General features: G+C 45.0%; 8 protein-coding genes across 12 annotated transcripts; 4 read left to right on the top strand and 4 right to left on the bottom strand.

Moving 5' to 3' along the window:
- Window positions 1–136: 136 nt before the first annotated feature.
- Window positions 137–1,356, top strand: LOC112341315 (probable F-box protein At3g61730). The gene is made up of 6 exons (XM_024661210.1): window positions 137–309; window positions 368–415; window positions 469–624; window positions 812–988; window positions 1,040–1,147; window positions 1,206–1,356. The coding sequence occupies exons 1-6, from the start codon at window positions 192–194 to the stop codon at window positions 1,286–1,288; spliced, it is 690 nt and encodes a 229-aa protein (XP_024516978.1). The 5' UTR covers window positions 137–191; the 3' UTR covers window positions 1,289–1,356.
- A 33-nt stretch (window positions 1,357–1,389) lies between these two features.
- On the top strand, window positions 1,390–3,726 carry LOC112341314. Of its 2 annotated transcripts, none has more exons than XM_024661209.1 (3): window positions 1,390–1,401; window positions 1,457–1,902; window positions 2,191–3,726. In XM_024661209.1, the coding sequence occupies exon 3, from the start codon at window positions 2,355–2,357 to the stop codon at window positions 3,111–3,113; it is 759 nt and encodes a 252-aa protein (XP_024516977.1). In that variant the 5' UTR covers window positions 1,390–1,401; window positions 1,457–1,902; window positions 2,191–2,354; the 3' UTR covers window positions 3,114–3,726. The 2 variants fall into 2 exon arrangements, with proteins under 2 accessions (XP_024516977.1, XP_024516975.1); XM_024661207.1 differs by lacking the exon at window positions 1,390–1,401 and having other exon boundaries at window positions 1,417–1,808; window positions 1,862–1,902.
- Window positions 3,727–7,709: 3,983 nt separating this feature from the next.
- LOC9629252 (protein arginine methyltransferase NDUFAF7, mitochondrial) lies at window positions 7,710–9,852 on the bottom strand. Its single transcript, XM_024661350.1, has 10 exons — window positions 9,645–9,852; window positions 9,537–9,598; window positions 9,325–9,468; window positions 9,155–9,265; window positions 8,869–9,085; window positions 8,748–8,806; window positions 8,645–8,691; window positions 8,354–8,585; window positions 8,182–8,293; window positions 7,710–8,127 (listed from the first exon to the last, which is right to left on the bottom strand). Exons 1-10 carry the CDS (start codon window positions 9,814–9,816, stop codon window positions 7,859–7,861), a joined length of 1,425 nt encoding a protein of 474 aa, XP_024517118.1. The 5' UTR covers window positions 9,817–9,852; the 3' UTR covers window positions 7,710–7,858.
- A 76-nt stretch (window positions 9,853–9,928) lies between these two features.
- Window positions 9,929–13,555, top strand: LOC9628834 (myosin-2 heavy chain). Its single transcript, XM_024661279.1, has 10 exons — window positions 9,929–10,071; window positions 10,137–10,239; window positions 10,295–10,825; window positions 10,883–11,032; window positions 11,094–11,336; window positions 11,386–11,442; window positions 11,493–12,080; window positions 12,336–12,563; window positions 12,619–12,954; window positions 13,001–13,555. Exons 1-10 carry the CDS (start codon window positions 10,067–10,069, stop codon window positions 13,553–13,555), a joined length of 2,796 nt encoding a protein of 931 aa, XP_024517047.1. The 5' UTR covers window positions 9,929–10,066.
- On the bottom strand, window positions 13,086–14,810 carry LOC9629251. Of its 2 annotated transcripts, none has more exons than XM_024661327.1 (5): window positions 14,555–14,810; window positions 14,419–14,495; window positions 14,266–14,370; window positions 13,643–14,203; window positions 13,086–13,592 (listed from the first exon to the last, which is right to left on the bottom strand). In XM_024661327.1, the coding sequence occupies exons 1-4, from the start codon at window positions 14,799–14,801 to the stop codon at window positions 13,649–13,651; spliced, it is 984 nt and encodes a 327-aa protein (XP_024517095.1). In that variant the 5' UTR covers window positions 14,802–14,810; the 3' UTR covers window positions 13,086–13,592; window positions 13,643–13,648. The 2 variants fall into 2 exon arrangements, with proteins under 2 accessions (XP_024517095.1, XP_024517096.1); XM_024661328.1 differs by having other exon boundaries at window positions 13,086–13,551.
- A 24-nt stretch (window positions 14,811–14,834) lies between these two features.
- On the top strand, window positions 14,835–16,638 carry LOC9628833 (ubiquinol oxidase 4, chloroplastic/chromoplastic). Its single transcript, XM_002987404.2, has 10 exons — window positions 14,835–15,010; window positions 15,058–15,259; window positions 15,325–15,418; window positions 15,474–15,589; window positions 15,655–15,763; window positions 15,812–15,880; window positions 15,945–16,016; window positions 16,075–16,122; window positions 16,187–16,473; window positions 16,536–16,638. Exons 1-9 carry the CDS (start codon window positions 14,892–14,894, stop codon window positions 16,450–16,452), a joined length of 1,095 nt encoding a protein of 364 aa, XP_002987450.2. The 5' UTR covers window positions 14,835–14,891; the 3' UTR covers window positions 16,453–16,473; window positions 16,536–16,638.
- On the bottom strand, window positions 16,469–18,908 carry LOC9629250 (pentatricopeptide repeat-containing protein At4g02750). 3 transcript variants are annotated; one of them, XM_024661325.1, is made up of 4 exons: window positions 17,150–18,908; window positions 17,000–17,105; window positions 16,896–16,948; window positions 16,469–16,763 (listed from the first exon to the last, which is right to left on the bottom strand). In XM_024661325.1, the coding sequence occupies exon 1, from the start codon at window positions 18,905–18,907 to the stop codon at window positions 17,306–17,308; it is 1,602 nt and encodes a 533-aa protein (XP_024517093.1). In that variant the 5' UTR covers window position 18,908; the 3' UTR covers window positions 16,469–16,763; window positions 16,896–16,948; window positions 17,000–17,105; window positions 17,150–17,305. The 3 variants fall into 3 exon arrangements, with proteins under 3 accessions (XP_024517093.1, XP_024517092.1, XP_024517094.1); XM_024661324.1 differs by having other exon boundaries at window positions 16,469–16,948; XM_024661326.1 differs by having other exon boundaries at window positions 16,469–16,948; window positions 17,000–17,092.
- LOC112341346 lies at window positions 16,650–17,278 on the bottom strand. The gene is made up of 3 exons (XM_024661278.1): window positions 17,150–17,278; window positions 16,896–17,105; window positions 16,650–16,763 (listed from the first exon to the last, which is right to left on the bottom strand). Exons 1-3 carry the CDS (start codon window positions 17,276–17,278, stop codon window positions 16,650–16,652), a joined length of 453 nt encoding a protein of 150 aa, XP_024517046.1.
- Window positions 18,909–18,944: the final 36 nt, after the last annotated feature.

The raw sequence follows: 18,944 nt of genomic DNA, 5'->3' as shown, positions 1-18,944 counted from the left end.
ACGAGGAAGCGCCGCGCCGAGCTCGCGTTCCAGGAGAAACTGTGAGTGAATCTCTCTCGATTTCTGGAAATCGATCGTTCTTGGATTGTTCCAGCTACAATGCGGACATCTGGGAGTGCATCGCGACCTTCCTCGATGCGGCCGATCTAGCGCGCCTCGCCCTCACGGCGCGGTTCTTCGTGCCGATAGCCATGGATGAGCGACTGTGGAAAGCGCTGTCGCTCAAGCGGCTCGAGATCGGCATCGGCAGCGAGGCGTCGAAATTTCGGCCGCATTTCAGCTGGAGAGAGCTCTATCGATCGTCATTTGGTATGTACTCGTTGTCTCACAGATTCTTGTCCATGTTAACGCGATCGGTCTCTTGCAGTCACTGGAAGCCATAGCTACAGCATCCATGAACGCGAGAAACATCGAGGTACTCGTTACGTATACAGTCTTTCATTCCATGGTTACGTTTTCCTGTTCTAGATTGGATGCGAATAGGTGCTTTTACGCTCGTTTCCGGCAAGGCGCTCGCTGCTGGCAGGCTCTGGCAACGAATCTCAAAGTCAAAGAGGATAAAACTCGATGAGAGCTCGGCATTGTGCCTTGTGCCAAACGTGCTCCCTGGCATCTGGATCGCAGGTTTGCTTCAGTTCAAGGTTCCCTTCATCTATTCTTACGACGCTTTCATTTTGCCGTTTTTTTTTTTTTTTTCCCTCTAGATCTTCATATGATGTGCTGCCCCGTTTGTAACTTGCCTGCATGCCCTGGTTTGGGAGAATACTTACATTTTCATTATCTTCGTAGATGAGCTAAGCCTTGTTTGCAGGGACAATGCAGACACTGGACTTTCGCAACTGGGAGTTGTTCCTGCACGAAGAGTACCAGAACAGAACATGGTCCTTTAAAGAAATCGGAGTCAGGAACATCCGTGAAAACTGTGACGTCGCAGCTGGAGCAGTGTTCGATTACAAGCGCTTGATCGACAAAGACACTGCCAATTCAGGTATCCTTTCTTTTCTTTTTTTCTTTGTCAGATGTTTACTGCGGGCCACAGGCATTCTCAATTTCAAATCATGGACCGCGGAGAACGGGAACTATCAACCGACCAGCCGCGTCTCTCCCTTCGGTGCGGCTGGATGTACCAATCTTCTAAAGAATGGCGGTGCGTATAGCAAAAGACTTTTATGATGTTGTAGAGAATTAAAACTACACTTGTGCAGGTTTGCAAGTCAAGTTCTATGCCATGCATGCTGGGGTCGGCGGGCCAGTGGTGGCCATTCGCGTTTCCCAGCAACTATTTTGACTGATCGAATAATGTGAAAGAAGGCCAAGTAACCTCTCCTACCTTTCAACAAAGGTGACATCTTCTTCTTAACTTTTAGCAAGTGCCGTAAGTGAGAGCAACATCCTATCGAGGTTGAAACGCTAGAGTTCTTTGAAGCCGGTTTTACTTTGTGCTTTTGTTTTACAGGTTGAAAAACACTTTTGTATGTTCCGTAGCAAAAGCCAAATCGAGGTTGAAATGCGTGGAGGCGTTTCTAATTGTTCTTTTGAAATCTTTGCATCGCAGGTTGCAAGTCTCCTGTTCTCACGTCAGTCCTAAGACTCCTAAAAGCAGCTGGTCCCTTCGCTCTCTACTCGGAAGGAAAAACGAGTTGCTGATCCAATCGATGACTAGTGGTGGATGATGCTCGGCTTTCATCAGGATGACAGGGAATAAACTTCAAACCGTATTTCATTACCGACAGGCTTGTCAGTTTGAGCAGCTTCGTTTTGGGATTGTTACAGCTAACAGGTCCTCGCCGGCCGCCTCCTCCGGTTTAGTTGAGTTTTTTTTCTTCGTTTTCCAGTACCTCTCTAATCGTGGTTCTTATAGAATTGGAGCGCTGGATGTACGTGTTGTAAGCCACCAGTAAGGTATGATGGCAGCAGCATGTTCTAGTCTCTAGTTTTCCTCATACTCTAACAATGTCAACTGAGTTTGCATGTACCTCGAGCGGCATTTTTGTTGATTTTTTTCTTGGCCTGCCTGATCAATTCTTTTGTATAAGATCCCCTCCAGTACGAGTCATCACATTAGATGCATTGCACCTGCCCGTGAATTTTTCTCAGAGTTTAGTTTGCAGTACCAACCACCGTCTTTCTCTTAATCCGCGTCTGCGTGTCGTGCTGCTCGTCCTGAATCTACAAATCTTTTTGTTTCAGGTTGAGAAGCCAGATTTCCCGAAAAGAATGTCTACTGTACACCTGTTTTTGCTGCTGCTGCTACTTCTTGTGCAGAGCCCGGTTCCCCTGCAGGCAGAGCACAAGATCTTCGACAGAGGAGCAGGGACTTCTTTCTCTTCTGCAACCGTAATAAACAGGTCCAGATGCAAGTGTGCATCACAATTGGATGCTGCCATCACGTGTGCAGACAATTCTCAGGAGAGAGCAGTAGCACCACTTCAGTAGAGCAGCAGCAGGAACCTCCAGAGCTGGCATCATTTCTTCAGTATGCCTCACCGACGCAGCAAGAGTGTCAAGTTTTAGCTCTGGAGGAGCAGCGGAATGACAACGCCGCAGTCGTTCCCAGAAGTCTGGAGTTTAATCAGCAGGCCCTCTTCTCTCCGTCGATAAAGTTTCTGACGATACTGAACACTGACAACAGCTCCTGGATCAAAATTCTTCAGGCTACCAGCACAGACAAGCAGTTTTTTATCCAAGCTCTTGACGAGAAAAGCGTCGTAGCTCCCGGCGAGAATCTGACAGTGGCAGTTGTGTTCTTGCCCCGGAAGACTGGAATAGCCAGCGGGAAGATCCTCTTCCAGACCAGTGCTGGAGGCCTCGAAACGCTGGTGATTGGCGAAGCTGTCGGAAATTCTCATCAGGCTACGAGCTTGGAAGATACTGAAGCAGTCCAAGGCAAGCTCATCCAGAGAACATTAAGTTTCTACAACCCGGACGAAGAGGCCATCGAAATTACGGAACTGCATGTCTGGCCTGGAGATTCTCACAAGAAAGCCCTCTGCTCGTCGGCAACTGATGAGTCGTCACCAACGGATAAAGTCTCCAGCTGCTTCGCAAATGGTTTCCCCTCGGCAATTCTCTCGAAAACAAGGACGAAAAGTATGCTTCGCACGGAATGCTAGTTTCACCGGAGAGGCTGGACGATCCGTGGATAACACGGTATTCTCCTGGAAATACGTTGCTCCATGACTACGCTCTCAATCCTAACGTGGAACTGTCAGGGACTTGCGAAAAAGAATCGTCAGTAGCTGCAGCATAAGTGACCAAGGCTGCAAAGCAGGACAATGAAGCAGGAAGTTGGGTACAAACCAACGATTTGATGGCACTTAGAATGGTGGAAGCACTCCTCAAGGTAACTCTGAAGCTAGCAGCTTAAAACTCAAATAAGCCAGCGGCCAACTTTGTACGTACGTTGTTGAGACAGCGAGATATCCGAAAAGCCGGGTTTGGCTGCAAATCAAAACGAGCCAACATTAATTCCTGGACAGGCGCTGTCATTCGAAATGGTGCAAATAGGAGTCAAGGAAAAGATGTGGATCAACATAGTCAATCCGACGCAAGAGCCCATACTCGTCAATCTCATACTTAACACGGAGGCCAAGTCCCGTAACTGTAAGTATAGAGCAAACTGGTTTTGGCAAGGCCACAAGCCAGAGGTGTACAGAGATAGCTAGGTATTTGCTTTCGACGCAGCCGCTGTGCAGTTTTATACAATTTTTTAATTAAAATTAAAATTTATTTCACCATCTTAAACATGTTTTCTTTATTTTTCATTTAAGTTTTCTAAAATTTAGTAATATTCTTTCTCGAATTTTATGAAACATTCACTGTATTTACCTTTTGAATTGCAATACAAATTGATAGTTTTGCTTGGTTATGAACTTCATAGGATTAAGAACTTTTAAAATCAGTCTAACCATCTGTAAATAATAACATCCACATTTGTCATGGAAAAAATTATTTTCCATTTAGAAATACTTAATAAGTTCTGGAATATATATATATATAGAGAGAGAGAGAGAGAGAGAGAGAGAGAGAGAGAGAGACACACACACACACATTTATAATCTTCCCTCTTAAAAAATGAAAAGCCTTAATTAGATATAGTAAGTCTGGCTGGTGGACATTTAGAACTTTACAGGCATTAGCATTAGCACCTTGTCATCAAAGGCACAAAATGATCATTATAATTCATCTTTGGCAGATAATAATACTTACATATTATTTAACTTTTTAATGATAACTTTTACATCATTTAAGTTTAAAATATCTATAAATTTAAGAGGCATTAAGTTAAGGTTTAATATATACAAAAATCAAAAGTGCAAAATGATCATTATAATTCACCTTTGGATTTGGCAGATAGTAATACTTATATATTATTTTCTATTTAATTTCAGAGGAACAAGACAATGACAAATTTGACATCATTTAAGCTTTATAATTTAAGTTGAATTATTGCTAACTCTCTCTAGTTATATTTCTGTCAATGCATTCTTGCATTCAAAACTCAGATAAATAGGATGAGCATTGGAGAGTTATTGTCTTTGTAATTATTATACATCTAGAGTTACATACACTTAAGCATGGATTAAGGATGAAGTTATTAGTTATTTTTATATTATGTGTCTTCTTAAAGATTGATTCTACCTATGAAAGATCTTTATCATCTATTTATCTCTCAGATAAGAATTTGATTTTTAAATATTATCCTCATAACAAGACCATAGGTAATAATAAAAGTCATAGTTTAGATGATTATGAATGGAAGTCTGATATGATTCAAGCATTAACAAAGTATAATACATATGGGAATATCCTCTTAGCATATGCATATAAAGATTTCAAAATCAGAAGTTTTGATTAAAATAATCTTTATAATGAATTTGGACTTTTCTTGCATGAATTCTTTTTTCTTGGTGTAACATTTAAAGGTTATGGAATATTTGAAACAAATTGTTGATATGGATGGCAAAATTGAGCATTTAATGGAAATTATATTAGAAATAATACATACCATGTTGAATTCTTTCCTATATAACTTTACATAAAATGTTAAGAAAAAAAAAGTTACCATTTAAAGCACTATAGACACTAAAACATATTTTCTAAAATTGAGTAGTATTATTTCTTAAACTTTATGGAAGATATTTTACTTGCATTTGCCTTTTGAGCTGCTGATAGTTTTTCCTGATTATTAACTTAATTTGATTAAGAAGTTACAAAATTTTAAATGATAATAGTCTATAAAGAAAATCAGAAGTTCTTGTTGGGATATAAGAATAGGTACATTAATAAGCTCTACTGATATAGAAGTATGGATCCTATCCAAATTGGATAGTACTTTGACATTCAGAACTTAAGAGTTATTAAGTTAAAATTTAATATAAACCAATAAAGTCGTTGGGCATTGGATCCAAGGCTTGAGCTAACCTCAGTAAACATGGTTGCAGGAAAAATCAAGCTGATATGAGAAGTGTCTAAGGGCTTTGTTCAACTTGAGCATGGGACTATATTTATATGATTGGTGAGATTGAGCGGGAATGTGGGTAGTCAGAGATCTTGTGGGCTTGGGAGCATTGATGGAGTGCACGAAATGCTATGTGAGGTAAGATCTCCCTATTCTTGATGTGATGAAAGAGCTCGTCCAGTTTGGGTCCAACGTCTTGTTCTCTGGCTGAGCTGAATGCTGTGATCCAGTAATCTTATCATCTCCATACAAAACAAGAGCAATTCCATATCAAACAGTCACAAAGTTTTCTACCTCCTGAGTGGGAGAAGAAAAAATTTTCAACTTTGGGAGATTCTCTTTTCCTACAGCTGGGCTGTCGCAGCTGTAATGCTTTTCTTCTCATGTTTGTCTGTCCAGGGTATGATTGATATGTGGTGGTGGTGCGTCTCGCGCTACATGGGAATCTTTGGAATGGGGAGCTGGATTATCATGCTCACACCAGGCACTGCTCGGTTTCCCACGTCATTCACTGCTGGAGATGGAGCTGTGTCTTCTTCTTCTCACCTTGGCAGTGACGGTGGCTGGCGGAACTTGGTTATCACCACCGCCACTGAGGTTCTGCTCTTTGAAATAAAGGCTAGACATCAGGCCTTGAAGCTGGGAAAGAAAATTGCAAACAAGATTTCACATTTGGACTCTAAAGTCTTCTATGAGTGTCGAGCTTTTTTTATTTCAAGTGTTTAAAGAATGTACACTATCATTGTTAAACTCTGTCCCAAAAAACTTCTGTTCTATAGCTTGAAAGCCTCTTTCCACTACAATAGTTAGTGTCTGGAGTGAGCTATGGACCCAAAGAAATGACATAGGGTAGTGCCATGCCCAAATGCTGTCCAAGCCAGGTTCTTTCTTCTCTGTCCGGAAATAATTTGCCCGTGCTCTCTCTCAGATAATATGGGTTTGATTAATAATTTTATTAAGTGTTAGTATAGTTTACTGTCAAAAAATTAAATCTGATAATGCATACACCATTTATATACACACCATTTGCATCATGACAGAAGTTTTTGCACAGCCCAGCATTTGCTGGGCGTGCTAATGATCATTATAATTCACCTTTGGGTTTAGCAGACAATAATACTTACATATTATTTTCTGTTTTAATTTGGAGGAACAGGACAATAACAAGATTTACATAGTTTAAGTTTAAAATCTATAAACTTAGGAGGCATTAAATTAAGGTTTACTATAAAAAACAAGCATTTCGTTGTTATAGGATCATTATAATTCATCTTTGGAATTGGCAAACAATAATACTTACATATTATTTTCTATTTTAATTTGGCGAAACAAGAAAATGACAACTTTGACATTTTTCAATATTTAGGTTGAATTATTGCTAACTCTCTCTAGCTTATCAATGCATCCTTGCATAGGATAAATAGGATGAGCATTAGAGAGTGATAGTGTTTATGATTAAACATCTAGAGTGATACACTTGAAACAGATTAAGAATGAAGTTATTAGTTATTTTTATATTATGTATCTTTTTAAGAATTAATTTTACCTACCAAAGATCTTTATCATCTATTTATCTCTCAGATAAGAATTTTTTTAAAAATATGATCTTCCTAAAAAGATAATAAGTAATAATAAAAATCAGAGTTTAGATGATTATGACTGGAAGTCTGATATGATTCAAGCATTAACAAAGTATAATACATATGGGAATATCGTATTATCACAGGCATATAACAATTTCAAAATCAGAAGTTTTGATAAAAATAAACTTTATAATGAGTTTGAACTTTTCTTACATGATATTTTTTTTGTTGGTGTAACATTTAAGGGTAGTGGTATATTTGAAACAAGTGGTTGGTATGGATGGCAAAATTGGGCATTTATGGGAAATTATATTAGAAATAATACATATCATGTTGAATTCTTTTCTTTATAACTTAATATAGATTTTAAAAATATATTTAATATATTTTATTTTAAAACATTAAACAACTTAGAATTTTAAAATATATTTTCTTTTATGTTTTATGAGTGCTCAAGATATGAGAATAAATATATTGATTGAGACAAATTATATACAAGAATAGATAAACCAGATTCAATCTCAATTGCACAATTCATATATATGAAGATCCCAATTCATATGCTGCACTATTATAATTAGTGTATTTACCTTTTGATGTTAATATATATATATATATATATATATATATAAGTTTTCTATAAATCCGACACTAAACACAGCAGGTACGGAAGTGCTTGGCTCGACGTTATTACCCGTTCTCCAAAATCTCTCGCAAGTGAAGAAGCTACATAGCAAAGTTTCACAATGGTCTCTCCACAGGCATGTGATGATCTCGAGTTTCTTCTTGTCATTGCTCTCTTCAAATTTAGAAATCACTGCCGGAAGCACGCTGGTGCTCCAAGTTTACTGTCCGCGATCGCGAGAACTCGATAGTGCTTACCCATGCCCTGGATTTTGTAGCCGTCGTCTCCCTCGGACAGCCATGGAGGAGGTCCTTCTCCAACCAGTCTCCAGTATCCCAACTGGAGTTTCTCGCCCTGCTCATCGCTAGCATCTTTGACGAGAGCTTCCAGCCGGACGTTTATCCCGAGCATTGCAAGGAACTCCTGCTGGAAAATTGGGCCATAAGTTGATACCGTGGCTGCAAAAAGAGTTGAAGGCATTAGAAAGTCTAGAAAAGCTTGCAAGGACTTACGGCTTGCTGTTTCAGCGACCATCCTTTTGATGGCTGCAAAGTCGACATGAGCACTGAGGTCTGCTGTTCCTGGCTTATCCAAAACATTGACGAACTCGTGATTCCTTATGGCCTGAGTTTTACTCGAGGTAAGCAACTGGAGAGCTCTACAAAATAAAGGGAACAAACAAACCTGGAAACTGTCCGTAACAGGCTCGTCTTTGCCATAGTCGATGATAATCCCACCACCCGAGTCTTCGGCTACGCGCTTCGCGATTTCCTGGCTTACTTGCAGCGCTTTCGGACACACTTCTATGTGATGTATACTTTCTTCCTCCACGGCAGTAATCCAGTTAAGCCGCTTTTTAAGATACAGTAGAGTGGCTGCAGTAGGCTGCGAAGACAAAACAAACCGGAATGCTCCACTGGAAACAAAACATTTGTTAAAATAGAACATTCAAGTGAAGGAAAACGATTCGCTTGCCTGGAATCCACATCAATGAGCTTCTCACACCAGCCAACAGGCGTTTTCTGTGAAAGTCGATGCTCAGAAAAACTATATCGGTGCAGTTCCGTGCCTGACTCACCTGGAACTGGTGTATTGGTAGAGCATCAAAAAATTCCTGCGCAATTATAATGGTCGGAACTGCATCCACCGATGAAGCATATTTGAAACAACGAAAGAAAACAGAACAAAAGGAAACTAACCTCCTCGAGGAACGTCCTTTAGATCCAAATACCACGACACATTGGTTTCAAATCTCTGGCTTCGGCTGTTCTCAACAGCCGGTCGATCGCCACCCTCATGTTTCTTTTCCTCGCCGGGGCATTGCAATGCTCTCCGCTGCTGCTTACGAAGGGCTGGGCTGCATTCGACAAAGTGGATTGATAACGCCTTGGAGAAGTCTTTAAATGTAAGAGTGCTCTGCGGCAAGCACACGAAAAGAAAAAAAATTAGAAACAAAATGTGGACCTTAAAGAAGTAAGCTAGTACCCGTAACAAGTCCTGCATGAGCGTACCTCGACCCGGTCCTAGTTCTACAAGTTGGAGTTTCCTGGGCTTTCCCATTTTCTCCCAAAGACTCACGCTCCAGATTCCAATCATCTAGACGAGAAAAACTTGGCTTTGATCACCGTGCAAGGCAAAGAAAATCTTTCCAATACCTCGCCAAACATCTGGCTCACGTCTGGTGATGTGATAAAACTTCCAGCCGCTCCAAAGACTTCCTGGTGTAAGTAGTAGCCGGCGGAAGGATTTGTAAGAACCTCCTCCATATACTCGGCCACAGTGATCGGTCCTCCACGAAACTAGCAAGCCAAAATCATGAAAGAAGAAAACAAAAAGGAAACATATGAAAGTGAATAGAAGAACTCACCGTAATTATCGATTTCAGCTGCTTCTCCATGTCAGTCTCGGCGATTTGCGGCGATTGATAATCTGGAATCCACATCGATCCCACATTTTTGGAGAAACAAGATCATACCTTCAGGGACGTGCAATCCACTGCGATCGATTGAGAGCGACGGTATTGCCGTGCTCTCCGCCGTGGCGCTTGATTCATTAGCGCTTGATTCCTTGACTACGGAGAAGAAGCGAGCGGCAGCGAGGGCGAGGCGACGGCGAATATTACAGCGCATCGCCAGCGCCATAGCCATAAACCCTAAAACCCAGAGCCGTCGGATCGGCACTAACGGTCACAGCAACGAGCAGCTACGATGTGAGAGCGCGAATGCATCGTCGGATCTTTAGGGCAAAAGAGCCAAGAATCCTGGCTCCCTTTTCGCAGCGATCGATCGTCTCCGACAATGCGCCAGGTATGCTGCGCTCGCGATACGCGAGCACATCGAGAATTCCCTGGCGCCATTGCGCAGTGATGATCGCGTCACGGAGCGGGCTCGTCCCGAAATGAGGTATCTTTTGATTTTCTAGAATCGAAATTTTGCTTAGATCGCTCATGAGAACGCTGCGCTTCCAGAAAGCAAACGCTCGATCTGGCACAACAAGCTCAAGTCGCGGCTTGTTTGTACCTCGGATTCGATCCACACGAGATAAAATACAACCAGCATGTTTGGCAAAAGGTAAGCTTTATTCTTTCTTTTGTGTCATTCTCAATCACTTTCTTTTTGTGATTAGAATCTTGAAGCTCAGTACTCCAGACCACTGGAGCTCCATTTACATCACCACCACCACCACTACATGGACAAGCCAGGCTCCAGAAACTTAGCAGACATAGACAAGAGCTCGAAAAAAAGTGAGGCACTTCTGGATGCTCCAAAGGCAGAGTTCTTTGTAGAGGAGAATAGCTGCCATCAGGAGATGATCTTAAGAAGGGATATGGAATCTCTTGCTTACGCGGATACGAACTATAACACCGGCACCTTGGGGTACGTGCCGCCTAGCAGAGGGAACCCGGTTCTACTACAGGAGTGGGACGTAAATTCTGGCACAGAGACCGACTATGGAAGTCACTACTACATGTCGTCGTCCAAGACCGAGCGAGTAGCGACGAGTGTCAAGCGGAAGAAACACTCTAGCGAACAGCAGAATCCGACGATAGGTTCACGTCCGGATTGGAGCTGTGAATCCAGAGTAGACACCTGCTCGCGCTCAGACTATGACGAACCCAGCATTCCGGAGCACAACTTTAGAAACAGCCCTTCACCGGTATGTTTTCTAGGTTTACTTTATTGTTGATTCTGATTTAATCTTTGAGTTGGACAGACTTGCAGAATAAACCACGAGCAACTTGGTGCTGGTCAGTTCGTGATGAGACGGTCGATTCCAAGAGCAGAACTAGCAATCAGTCGGATGAATGTTCGGGAGAACAATCTCTTTGTCGAGGACAACGCAAGGCTTGAACACCTCCCTCAGGTTTCTAAAGTTTTCCTGTTGTCATTTTACGCTAGTTCTGAGTTTTGTTGTCCATTCTTAGGCTTTAGAGGCACAACCGCGGGTTCATAGCGTTAATCTTAATGAAGAGGAAACAAAAAAGGAAACTTTGAGACTTCAACAGTTGCTGGCACATGAAAAGATGAAAGGGGACGCGTACCGGAATCAGCTGCTAAGTGTTCAAAAAAAGTACAGAGCACTTTCCGAGGAAATGCAGGAAGAAAAACATGAAACACCGCGTTCAACAACGAAAGAAGAGAAGAATCATGTTCATGATCGACCTGAGGTACTAAGTATGACAAGAAAGTCAAAATTTAATCTATGTTATTTTACAGACGCCCTCAGGCGACGATACTCCTAGGAGCTGTGATTCCCGAAAAAGCTCCGGCAAGGTACAAGTGAAAGCTCTCTGCTATTTTCTAACAAAGTGTGTGGATTTCAGGCCTTCGAAAATGTATCAAAAGGCTCTGAGAGTCTTGAAAGTAAGACGGTCATGGAAGGCCGTTCTAATGATGCTGAAAACGATCTCAATGATCTCTTACGAAATTTCAGCAAGCTTCTGGACAAGAAGTTGAAAGAGGAGATGTTCGTAAAAGTTACCAAAGCAATTGAGTCTGTTCTCGACAACGGTTGCTCAACAGAACAGAGCGGAAACAAAACGGGACTCGTCAATAAACCGGAGGTTAGAAAGCCGACTCCGGAAACAAAAAATGACTTGGCCTTCCAATCTTGTGGCTACGAGAGGCCAGCTAGTTGCGACGATCAACCAGAACAAAAATCGAAAAGAAACAATTCGTCCTGTGCTCCCAATGGTTATTCCAACGTTTATTTATCTCCTGTTTATGAAGAACAAAGACATTACAGCGATCATGACCGATATAGAACAAGTTCAAGCCATAAGGATGCAGACAAGGATTATTCACTCGAGAAACCGGATCATCGTAACTTGGAGAAATCCTTTGTGGCAGGAGAACAAGGTGACATCTGCTCTTTTTTAGCCATCTCGTTTTTCTACACTGTTTCAAATCAGGTGAACTGCGCGACCTCGAAACAGCTGTGCAGAATCTTAGCGTGGTTTGTCAAGAGCATAAAGAAAAGCTTGAAAATCTCAGTTTTGGCGACTGTGACAAAGAACAGCATGACGTGAAACATCTGCGAGAGCACTACGTGACGATTTTGAAGCAAATAGGAAATCATGTCAATGACTTAAACTGTGACATTGAAGAGGTCTGAAGTTATTCCTGCGTGTTTCCGGTTTCTTATTCTGTTTTTTCACTTTTCACAGGAAAAACAGGATGCGACTAACAGACACAACGCAGGGAACGAGTTCAAGGTTTCAGAGCTTTCTGAAGAAGTCAAGGCAAAAGAAAAAGCTCTCCACCACGCCGAGGAAGTAAACCAGCAGCTAGCGAGTGAAATGTCCAAAACCGAGACGGCACTTTCGCTACTTCGACTTCACTGCACTGATCTGAAGACATCGCTGGAGGCCGAGGTGGAAGAAAGCAAAGGCGACGTGAGTTTCATGCTTTTCGATAAGCTTGTTCTCACACCTCTTTTTTGCCTGACAGATACAATTGTTAGAGAAAACGATAATGCAATTGAAAGAAGACTTGACAAAGAGCGTATGCAAAGGGGCGACTCTGGCAGAAGACTTGAAAAAGAGCGAGTCAAAAGTAGCGGTGCTGGAAGACGCTGTGAGCGGCAAAGACTCGGAAGTTCAAGAGGTAAAAAAGAAAATGTGTGGGATACAGAAGGAAGCGGATGAAGCTCTGCTTGAAAAGTACGAGCTTGTCAAGCGGGTGCACGAATTCAAGCGAGACGCGAATGATCAAAAGCAACGGATAGACGAGCTAGTCGGGATCAACGACGAGCTTTTAGTCTTTGCTCAAGGGAAAGAAGCAGAGGTGCCTTTGTATGATCCAAGCTCTAAAGTGAGTTTTCGTTTTACAGGTCGCGTCAAACTCTGCGCAAATCAAAGCTCTCCAAGAAGAAAACGGGAGGCTGGCAGCAGCAGTCACGCAGGCCACCGAGAAACTTAAAGAGAAGGACGATCTTAACTTAGAATCCGATCCCCTGCGTACAAAGCTAGCAGACACCGAGTACGAGCTCTCAAGATTGAGCTCGCAGCTCTCGTCCACCATTGAAATCCAGGACAAGAACGCTGAGGAAGCCGAGCAGCTACGAGCAAAGCTCAGAACCTCCGAGCTCGAGGCCGCCAAGAAAGACGACGAGATCCACCAGTTGAGGGTGGTCGTCCACGATCTCCGGATCAAGCTGACGAAGATGGAGGCGCAGGAAATCGAGGACGATCTGAGACTGCTCGAGGGGCTCGACACCAAAGCTGGACGAGGAACCAAGAGTTGCGACGATGTTTTCAGCATGCTCCAGAGCTCCGGGGACATGAGGTGGAAGGTCCAGCAGCTGGAAGAAGAGATCCTCGAGAAAGACGGCCAGATCGCCATCCTGAGGAGCTCTTTTCCGGAAGAATACGACTCCATCTTCTAGAAAGACGAAAAGAAACGCGAAGTGTACATCAGCTTTCCTGTACAGTGAAGTTAACATACTAGAGAACATGAAAGTGAGAAATTCTACCTCGTCTTAGTCGAACGAGTCGAGCCAAGCGTCGAAATCTTCTTCCAAAGCTGGTGGTGTCACCCCACGCTTTTCCGTCTCCAAAGATGATACGCTGGTGGAGGGATCGGGCTTCGCATGCTCGGGAGGAGACCACAGCAAAGTCTCGAGATCTTTCTGCGACATGAAAGTGGAGCTTTGCTCATCCCCATCCAGCTGAAACTCTAGGCCACCACCACTGACTTTGCCAAGCTTGACACCATCTTCTTTATCTTCTATGGCGACGTTGTCCAGCAAGTCGAGCAGCGCATCCAGTTCGGCCTCTCTTTCATCTCGTTGCGGGACAAAAGATTGCTCTGTGACCGTGTCTTTGAACGACAAGGCTCTGCCGTTCTCGGGATCTTGCAATGCGGTGTCGAGCCATTTCTTGACGTCCTCGACCTCAGTTCTCGTACCTTCTACGTTCTCCCGTTGAAAATCCATTGTCCGAGAATCGACTTTGTCAATCCGCGAAGAAGTAGCTCCCTGTTCTTGAACGTCACCACCGTCTCTAGGACTCGTGTCCTCTTCGTCCGAGACGAGCTACAAGAATGGCGGTCAGATCAAACACTAAGAAAAAGAAAAGAAGCAAAGAACTAGCGTACCAGCTCGGAAGGCAGCGTCTCATCGTCGAGAAAGAGCCTTTTTTTCAAGCTCACTTTGGCAAGGCGCTGGCCAAGGAGCTCTAAATCCAAAGAAAGAAACGGAGCCTGGAAGAGCAATGGTCTCTTCAATCAAACTAGAAAGGAAAAGAATACCGTGCTGGTTTCCGGATCGTCGAACGCGTAGAGGTCCGCGAATGCGTCCTCGAAAGGATCCAATCCACGAGAAAACACTGGAAAGAAACACAACCCAGTCTTGCAGCGAGCTACAAAGAAATATTTTCTTTGCTACCTCCTGAGAAGTCTCCAGTGCCGATCACTGGATCCTGTGCTAGAAGCTCCGCGTAATCCAGCCCCTGGCTCCTAGATTTCGTCCCTTGCTCGTCGTCATCGACGATTCCTTCCAGCGGAAGAACATCCTCGTACCCAACCCAGGCGCTCGGACTCACCAGAGGCTGCGATTCGCCGGGAACGCTGCGATGGCCCCTCGAGAATCGGCGTCGCCCCCGCCGAGAGCTCGCATGCTTGGCTCTCGCCATTGTCTTGTCCATCGCTAGAACCCTAAAAAAAATATCTTTGCATATTCCTTCTTGGAAGATCAAGTTTGTTCTCTTCGTCGCAAAGCGGCGATGGCCGCCACTGCCGCCGCTGCGTCTAGCGCCACATTCGCGCTGGGACGATCTTCTTCTGGCGTCTCGCAGCTTCGTCCAGCTCGGGGAAGTTCTCCCTTGCTCATCGCCGGCAAGAGGTTGTGTTCTTCCGTGTAATATTTCCCTCTCTCACGCTCAATCGCAGGAAATCGGCAAGAATTTCGGCAACATTGCTGACAGAGAAGCCAAATTCGCCAGCGCCAGCATCGCAGGAGCCAGAATCTTTGCCAGGGAATGAAGAACAACAGGAAGAAGCTCGATTGGCGAGCAGCTCGAGCTCATCTAGCTCCGACAAGCCCGAGTCGTGGATCATTCGGGTGGAGCAAGGTTTCAATCTGTTCGCTACGGTACTAAAACTCCTCCGATGTCCCGATTTATTTTCTTCTAGTGATCGATCGTTCCTTTTCTTCAGGATTTTGTAATAGCAATCTTAGATCGACTGTATGCTGACCGGGACTACGCAAGATTTTACGTTCTCGAAACAATCGCAAGAGTTCCTTACTTCGGTATTTTATTTTTTCGTGGCTTTTTTCCCTCTCTTTCTGATGATAAGTTTCCTAGCTTTTGTGTCTGTTCTTCACATGTATGAGAGTTTCGGGTGGTGGAGACGAGCAGACTATCTCAAAGTACATTTCGCTGAGAGCTGGAATGAGCTCCATCACTTACTCGTCATGGAGGTAAGATCTTTTCTCGCGTTTTAGTTTTGCTTAAAATCACCATTCTTTCTTTGAGATTCATCCAGGCTTTGGGTGGAGATGAGCGATGGTTTGATCGCTTCCTCGCTCAACACATCGCCGTAGCTTACTACTTCCTCACTTCGCTTATGTACACCATCAGTCCACGCATGGCATGTAAGAATCTAGACGTGAATTTTTAGCTAGAACTGACTTGCATGGCAGATCACTTCTCCGAATGCGTGGAGAAACACGCGTTCTCAACTTACGACAAGTTCATCAAGGCCCATGGAGGTACTGTCAAGAAAAACTTCACAGTTTTCCAAAATAATCCCAATGCTGTCTTTCGTTTGCGCAGAGGAGCTAAAGAAGCTTCCCGCTCCACAGGTTGCCGTGGATTACTACACGAAAGGCGACCTTTACATGTTTGGTAAGTAGACAAAGTCTCAAAACTGTCCAGGTCTCTAAAAATCGCGTCCTGTTCCCAGACGAGTTCCAAACAGACAGGCTTCCTGAAACACGACGGCCAAGAGTCGGTACTTATCAAGTCTACCACTTTGGTTTTTCTATCGCTAATCACCGCGGAAAATCCTTATCCAGATAATCTCTATGACGTGTTTGTCAACATCCGAGAAGACGAATGGGAGCACTGCAAGACGATGAAGGCCTGCCAAGTTCGCGGCAACCTCCATTCCCCTCACTCCACAAAGCTCAAAGATCTTCCAGACGAAGCACAAGATGAAAAGGAAGATGAAGAAGACGAAGAAGAAGTGGCCGAATGCGCGGGCATAGTGGAGTGCGCGATTACAGCAACATCACACGCGGAGCGAGTACGCAAGAAGAGCACGGCATTGCTCAAGCAATGAGTGCTTATACGATCACTAAAGGTAAGGGCTTTGTTTGCTTCACTGATTTGATTTCTATTGATCGTCTTCTTTCTGTTTCGCAGCGATCATCGGAAGTATATAGATCGAAAGATTGATAACTTCAATCCGCCAGCAGGCCTCTGTAAAAGATAGGCCTCTGTAAAAGATAACGCACCTTCTTCTTTTCTTGGTGTTCTTCAGGTTGGTTCGTCCATTTGGCTTTTATAAAACATATGGTATGCTTCGATCACTTCGAAGCTCCAGAAGGACTCGGCGTTGGGCGAGGAGGAGAGATCCACGAGCTTGTGAACCTGGAAGACAAAGTTTAGATCGATATCGATCGAGAGAGAGATGATCAAAACGATTCGAGAAAACTCAAGGAGATAGATCACATTACCTCCGAGAGAGAGAGAGAGAGAGAGAGAGAGAGAGAGAGAACTTACCGTGATCTTCTTCTCTGCTGGATTGTAAGCCCCGGCTATGAGCATGTACATGCCTGGTAAAAAAAATCCAAGTAAAACTCCAAGAGCACGTAGAACAAGCTCACCAGGTTTTGACGAGCGCTTATCCTCGGCATCCGGGAAATGTAGCTCCACAATCGCGCTGCCATCGTCGAGAGCCAAGGAATTTCCTCTCCAATCTACGATCACGCCCTGGAAATCGATTCTAGCATCGCGATTCATCCATGGGGAACTACCTGGATCCAGACACGCTGAAATCGAAGAGCTCCAATGGTGGTGATGGGAGATCTTGCCGCGCTAGCGCCCGTGCTCGCCCTTGCGAGATCGCTGACCAAGAGCTTTGGCGCCGCGAGGCTATAATCCATTGGCCCATAAACCCTAGCCTAGAACTTCTAGAGCTTCTTGGGCGGGAGTGGCACTTCCTCGATTCGATCGATTACCGCGGGGCTGGAATCCGCGCTCTCTAGCTTCGCCAGGCATCGCGTTGCTCGATCCGCCCGGCGAGCATCGCCGTGAGCTCTACTCGCGGCCAGCAGCGTCGACCACGCCACTCCGCGCGGCTCGAATGGCATGGAATCGATGAGCTCCTCGGCCTCGCCAGTGCGCCCGGATCGGCCCAGCGCATCGATCATGCAGCAGTAGTGCTCCTCCTGGCGGCGCAATCGCCGATCCTCGCCCATGGCCGCGAAGTAGATCCGCGCGTCTTCCACGAGACCCGCCCGAGCGCACGCCATGAGCACGCCCACCATCGTCGTCTCGTCCGCGCGAAATCCCTCCAGCTCCATCGCCCGGAAGAGCTCCAGCGCCCACAGCCCCTCGCCGCTGTGCGCGCTGCCCTTGATCATCGCGTTCCACGACACGATGTCGCGATGATGCATCGCCTCGAAAAGCGTCCTGGCCGGAATCAAACGGCCCCTGCTCGCGTACGCCGAGATCATCGTGTTGATCGTCGCGACGTTGCGATCCCTCGAGCGATTGAAGAACGCTTCTCCCTCGTCAAGATGCCCGTTCTGGGCAAATGCATGAAGGAGAGCGTTGGACGCGACGATGTCGTGCACAGGCATGCGATTGAACGCTTCAGATGCGTCCCTCGCGTAGCCGGCCTGCCCGTACGCCGCGATCAGGGCCGTCCACGTGGCAACGTCCCGGCTTGGCATCGTCACAAACACCTCGTGAATCTCGTCAAGATGCCCAAAAAGGGCATATGCCGAAAGCACGGTATTATACGATACTAGATCCCTCTTTGGCATTAGCTCGAATATCCGCTTTGCTTCCTGGATGTGCCAAGAAGTGCTACACGCAAGGATTAATCCATTCCACGTAAATACGTCCCTTGTTTTCATGGTATCAAGTGTTTTTTCGACAGATGCAAGATTCCCTGATTGGGCATATGCGGATATTATAATGTTTCCAGTGAAAATATCGGGTTCTGGAATCTCACCGTACAAGCACTCCATCGCGAAAAGATCCGAGTCCGCCGAATATGCCGCCAAAATGGCGTTCCACGTGACCACATTCCTGTACGGCATTCTATCAAACACGCACCTAGCTTGGGCAAGATGCCCTGAACGAGAATATCCAGATACCATGGCCGTCCAGGCGACCACATTGCGAACCTCCATGGCGTCGAATATCCGCTGGGCTTGAAGCATATGCCCGTTGCGGGCATATGCGTCGAGCATGATGGTCGCGGAGTAAAGATTCGGCTGAAAGATCCGATCAAACGCCTCGCGGGCGAGATCAAGCTCGGCGCACTTGCCGTACATCTCCACGGTGAGATTGGCGAGGAATGTGTTGTGGGCGTGCTCGGATCTTGTGATGTCTGCGTGGATTTCTCTCGCTCGGGTCGAGTCGCGACACGATCGGAGCATCTGGGTGTAAGCGGTGACCTCTTCGATCGATCGTAGCTTCTTTTCTGCCTCCTCGAGCTCTAGCTGGTACGGACTTCCCGGGAGGAACATCGCCTTGGACTTGGCACGCCTGATTGCGTGCATTCTCTGCTCGAGAAAGATGGTCTACCGTACACCAGTG

The sequence above is a fragment of the Selaginella moellendorffii genome, unplaced genomic scaffold (genome assembly GCF_000143415.4).
Source record: "Selaginella moellendorffii unplaced genomic scaffold, v1.0 SELMOscaffold_81, whole genome shotgun sequence".
Lineage (NCBI taxonomy): Eukaryota > Viridiplantae > Streptophyta > Lycopodiopsida > Selaginellales > Selaginellaceae > Selaginella > Selaginella moellendorffii.
The sequence above is the reverse complement of the archived record's forward strand: the minus strand, read 5'-3'. Positions and strand labels throughout refer to the sequence as shown.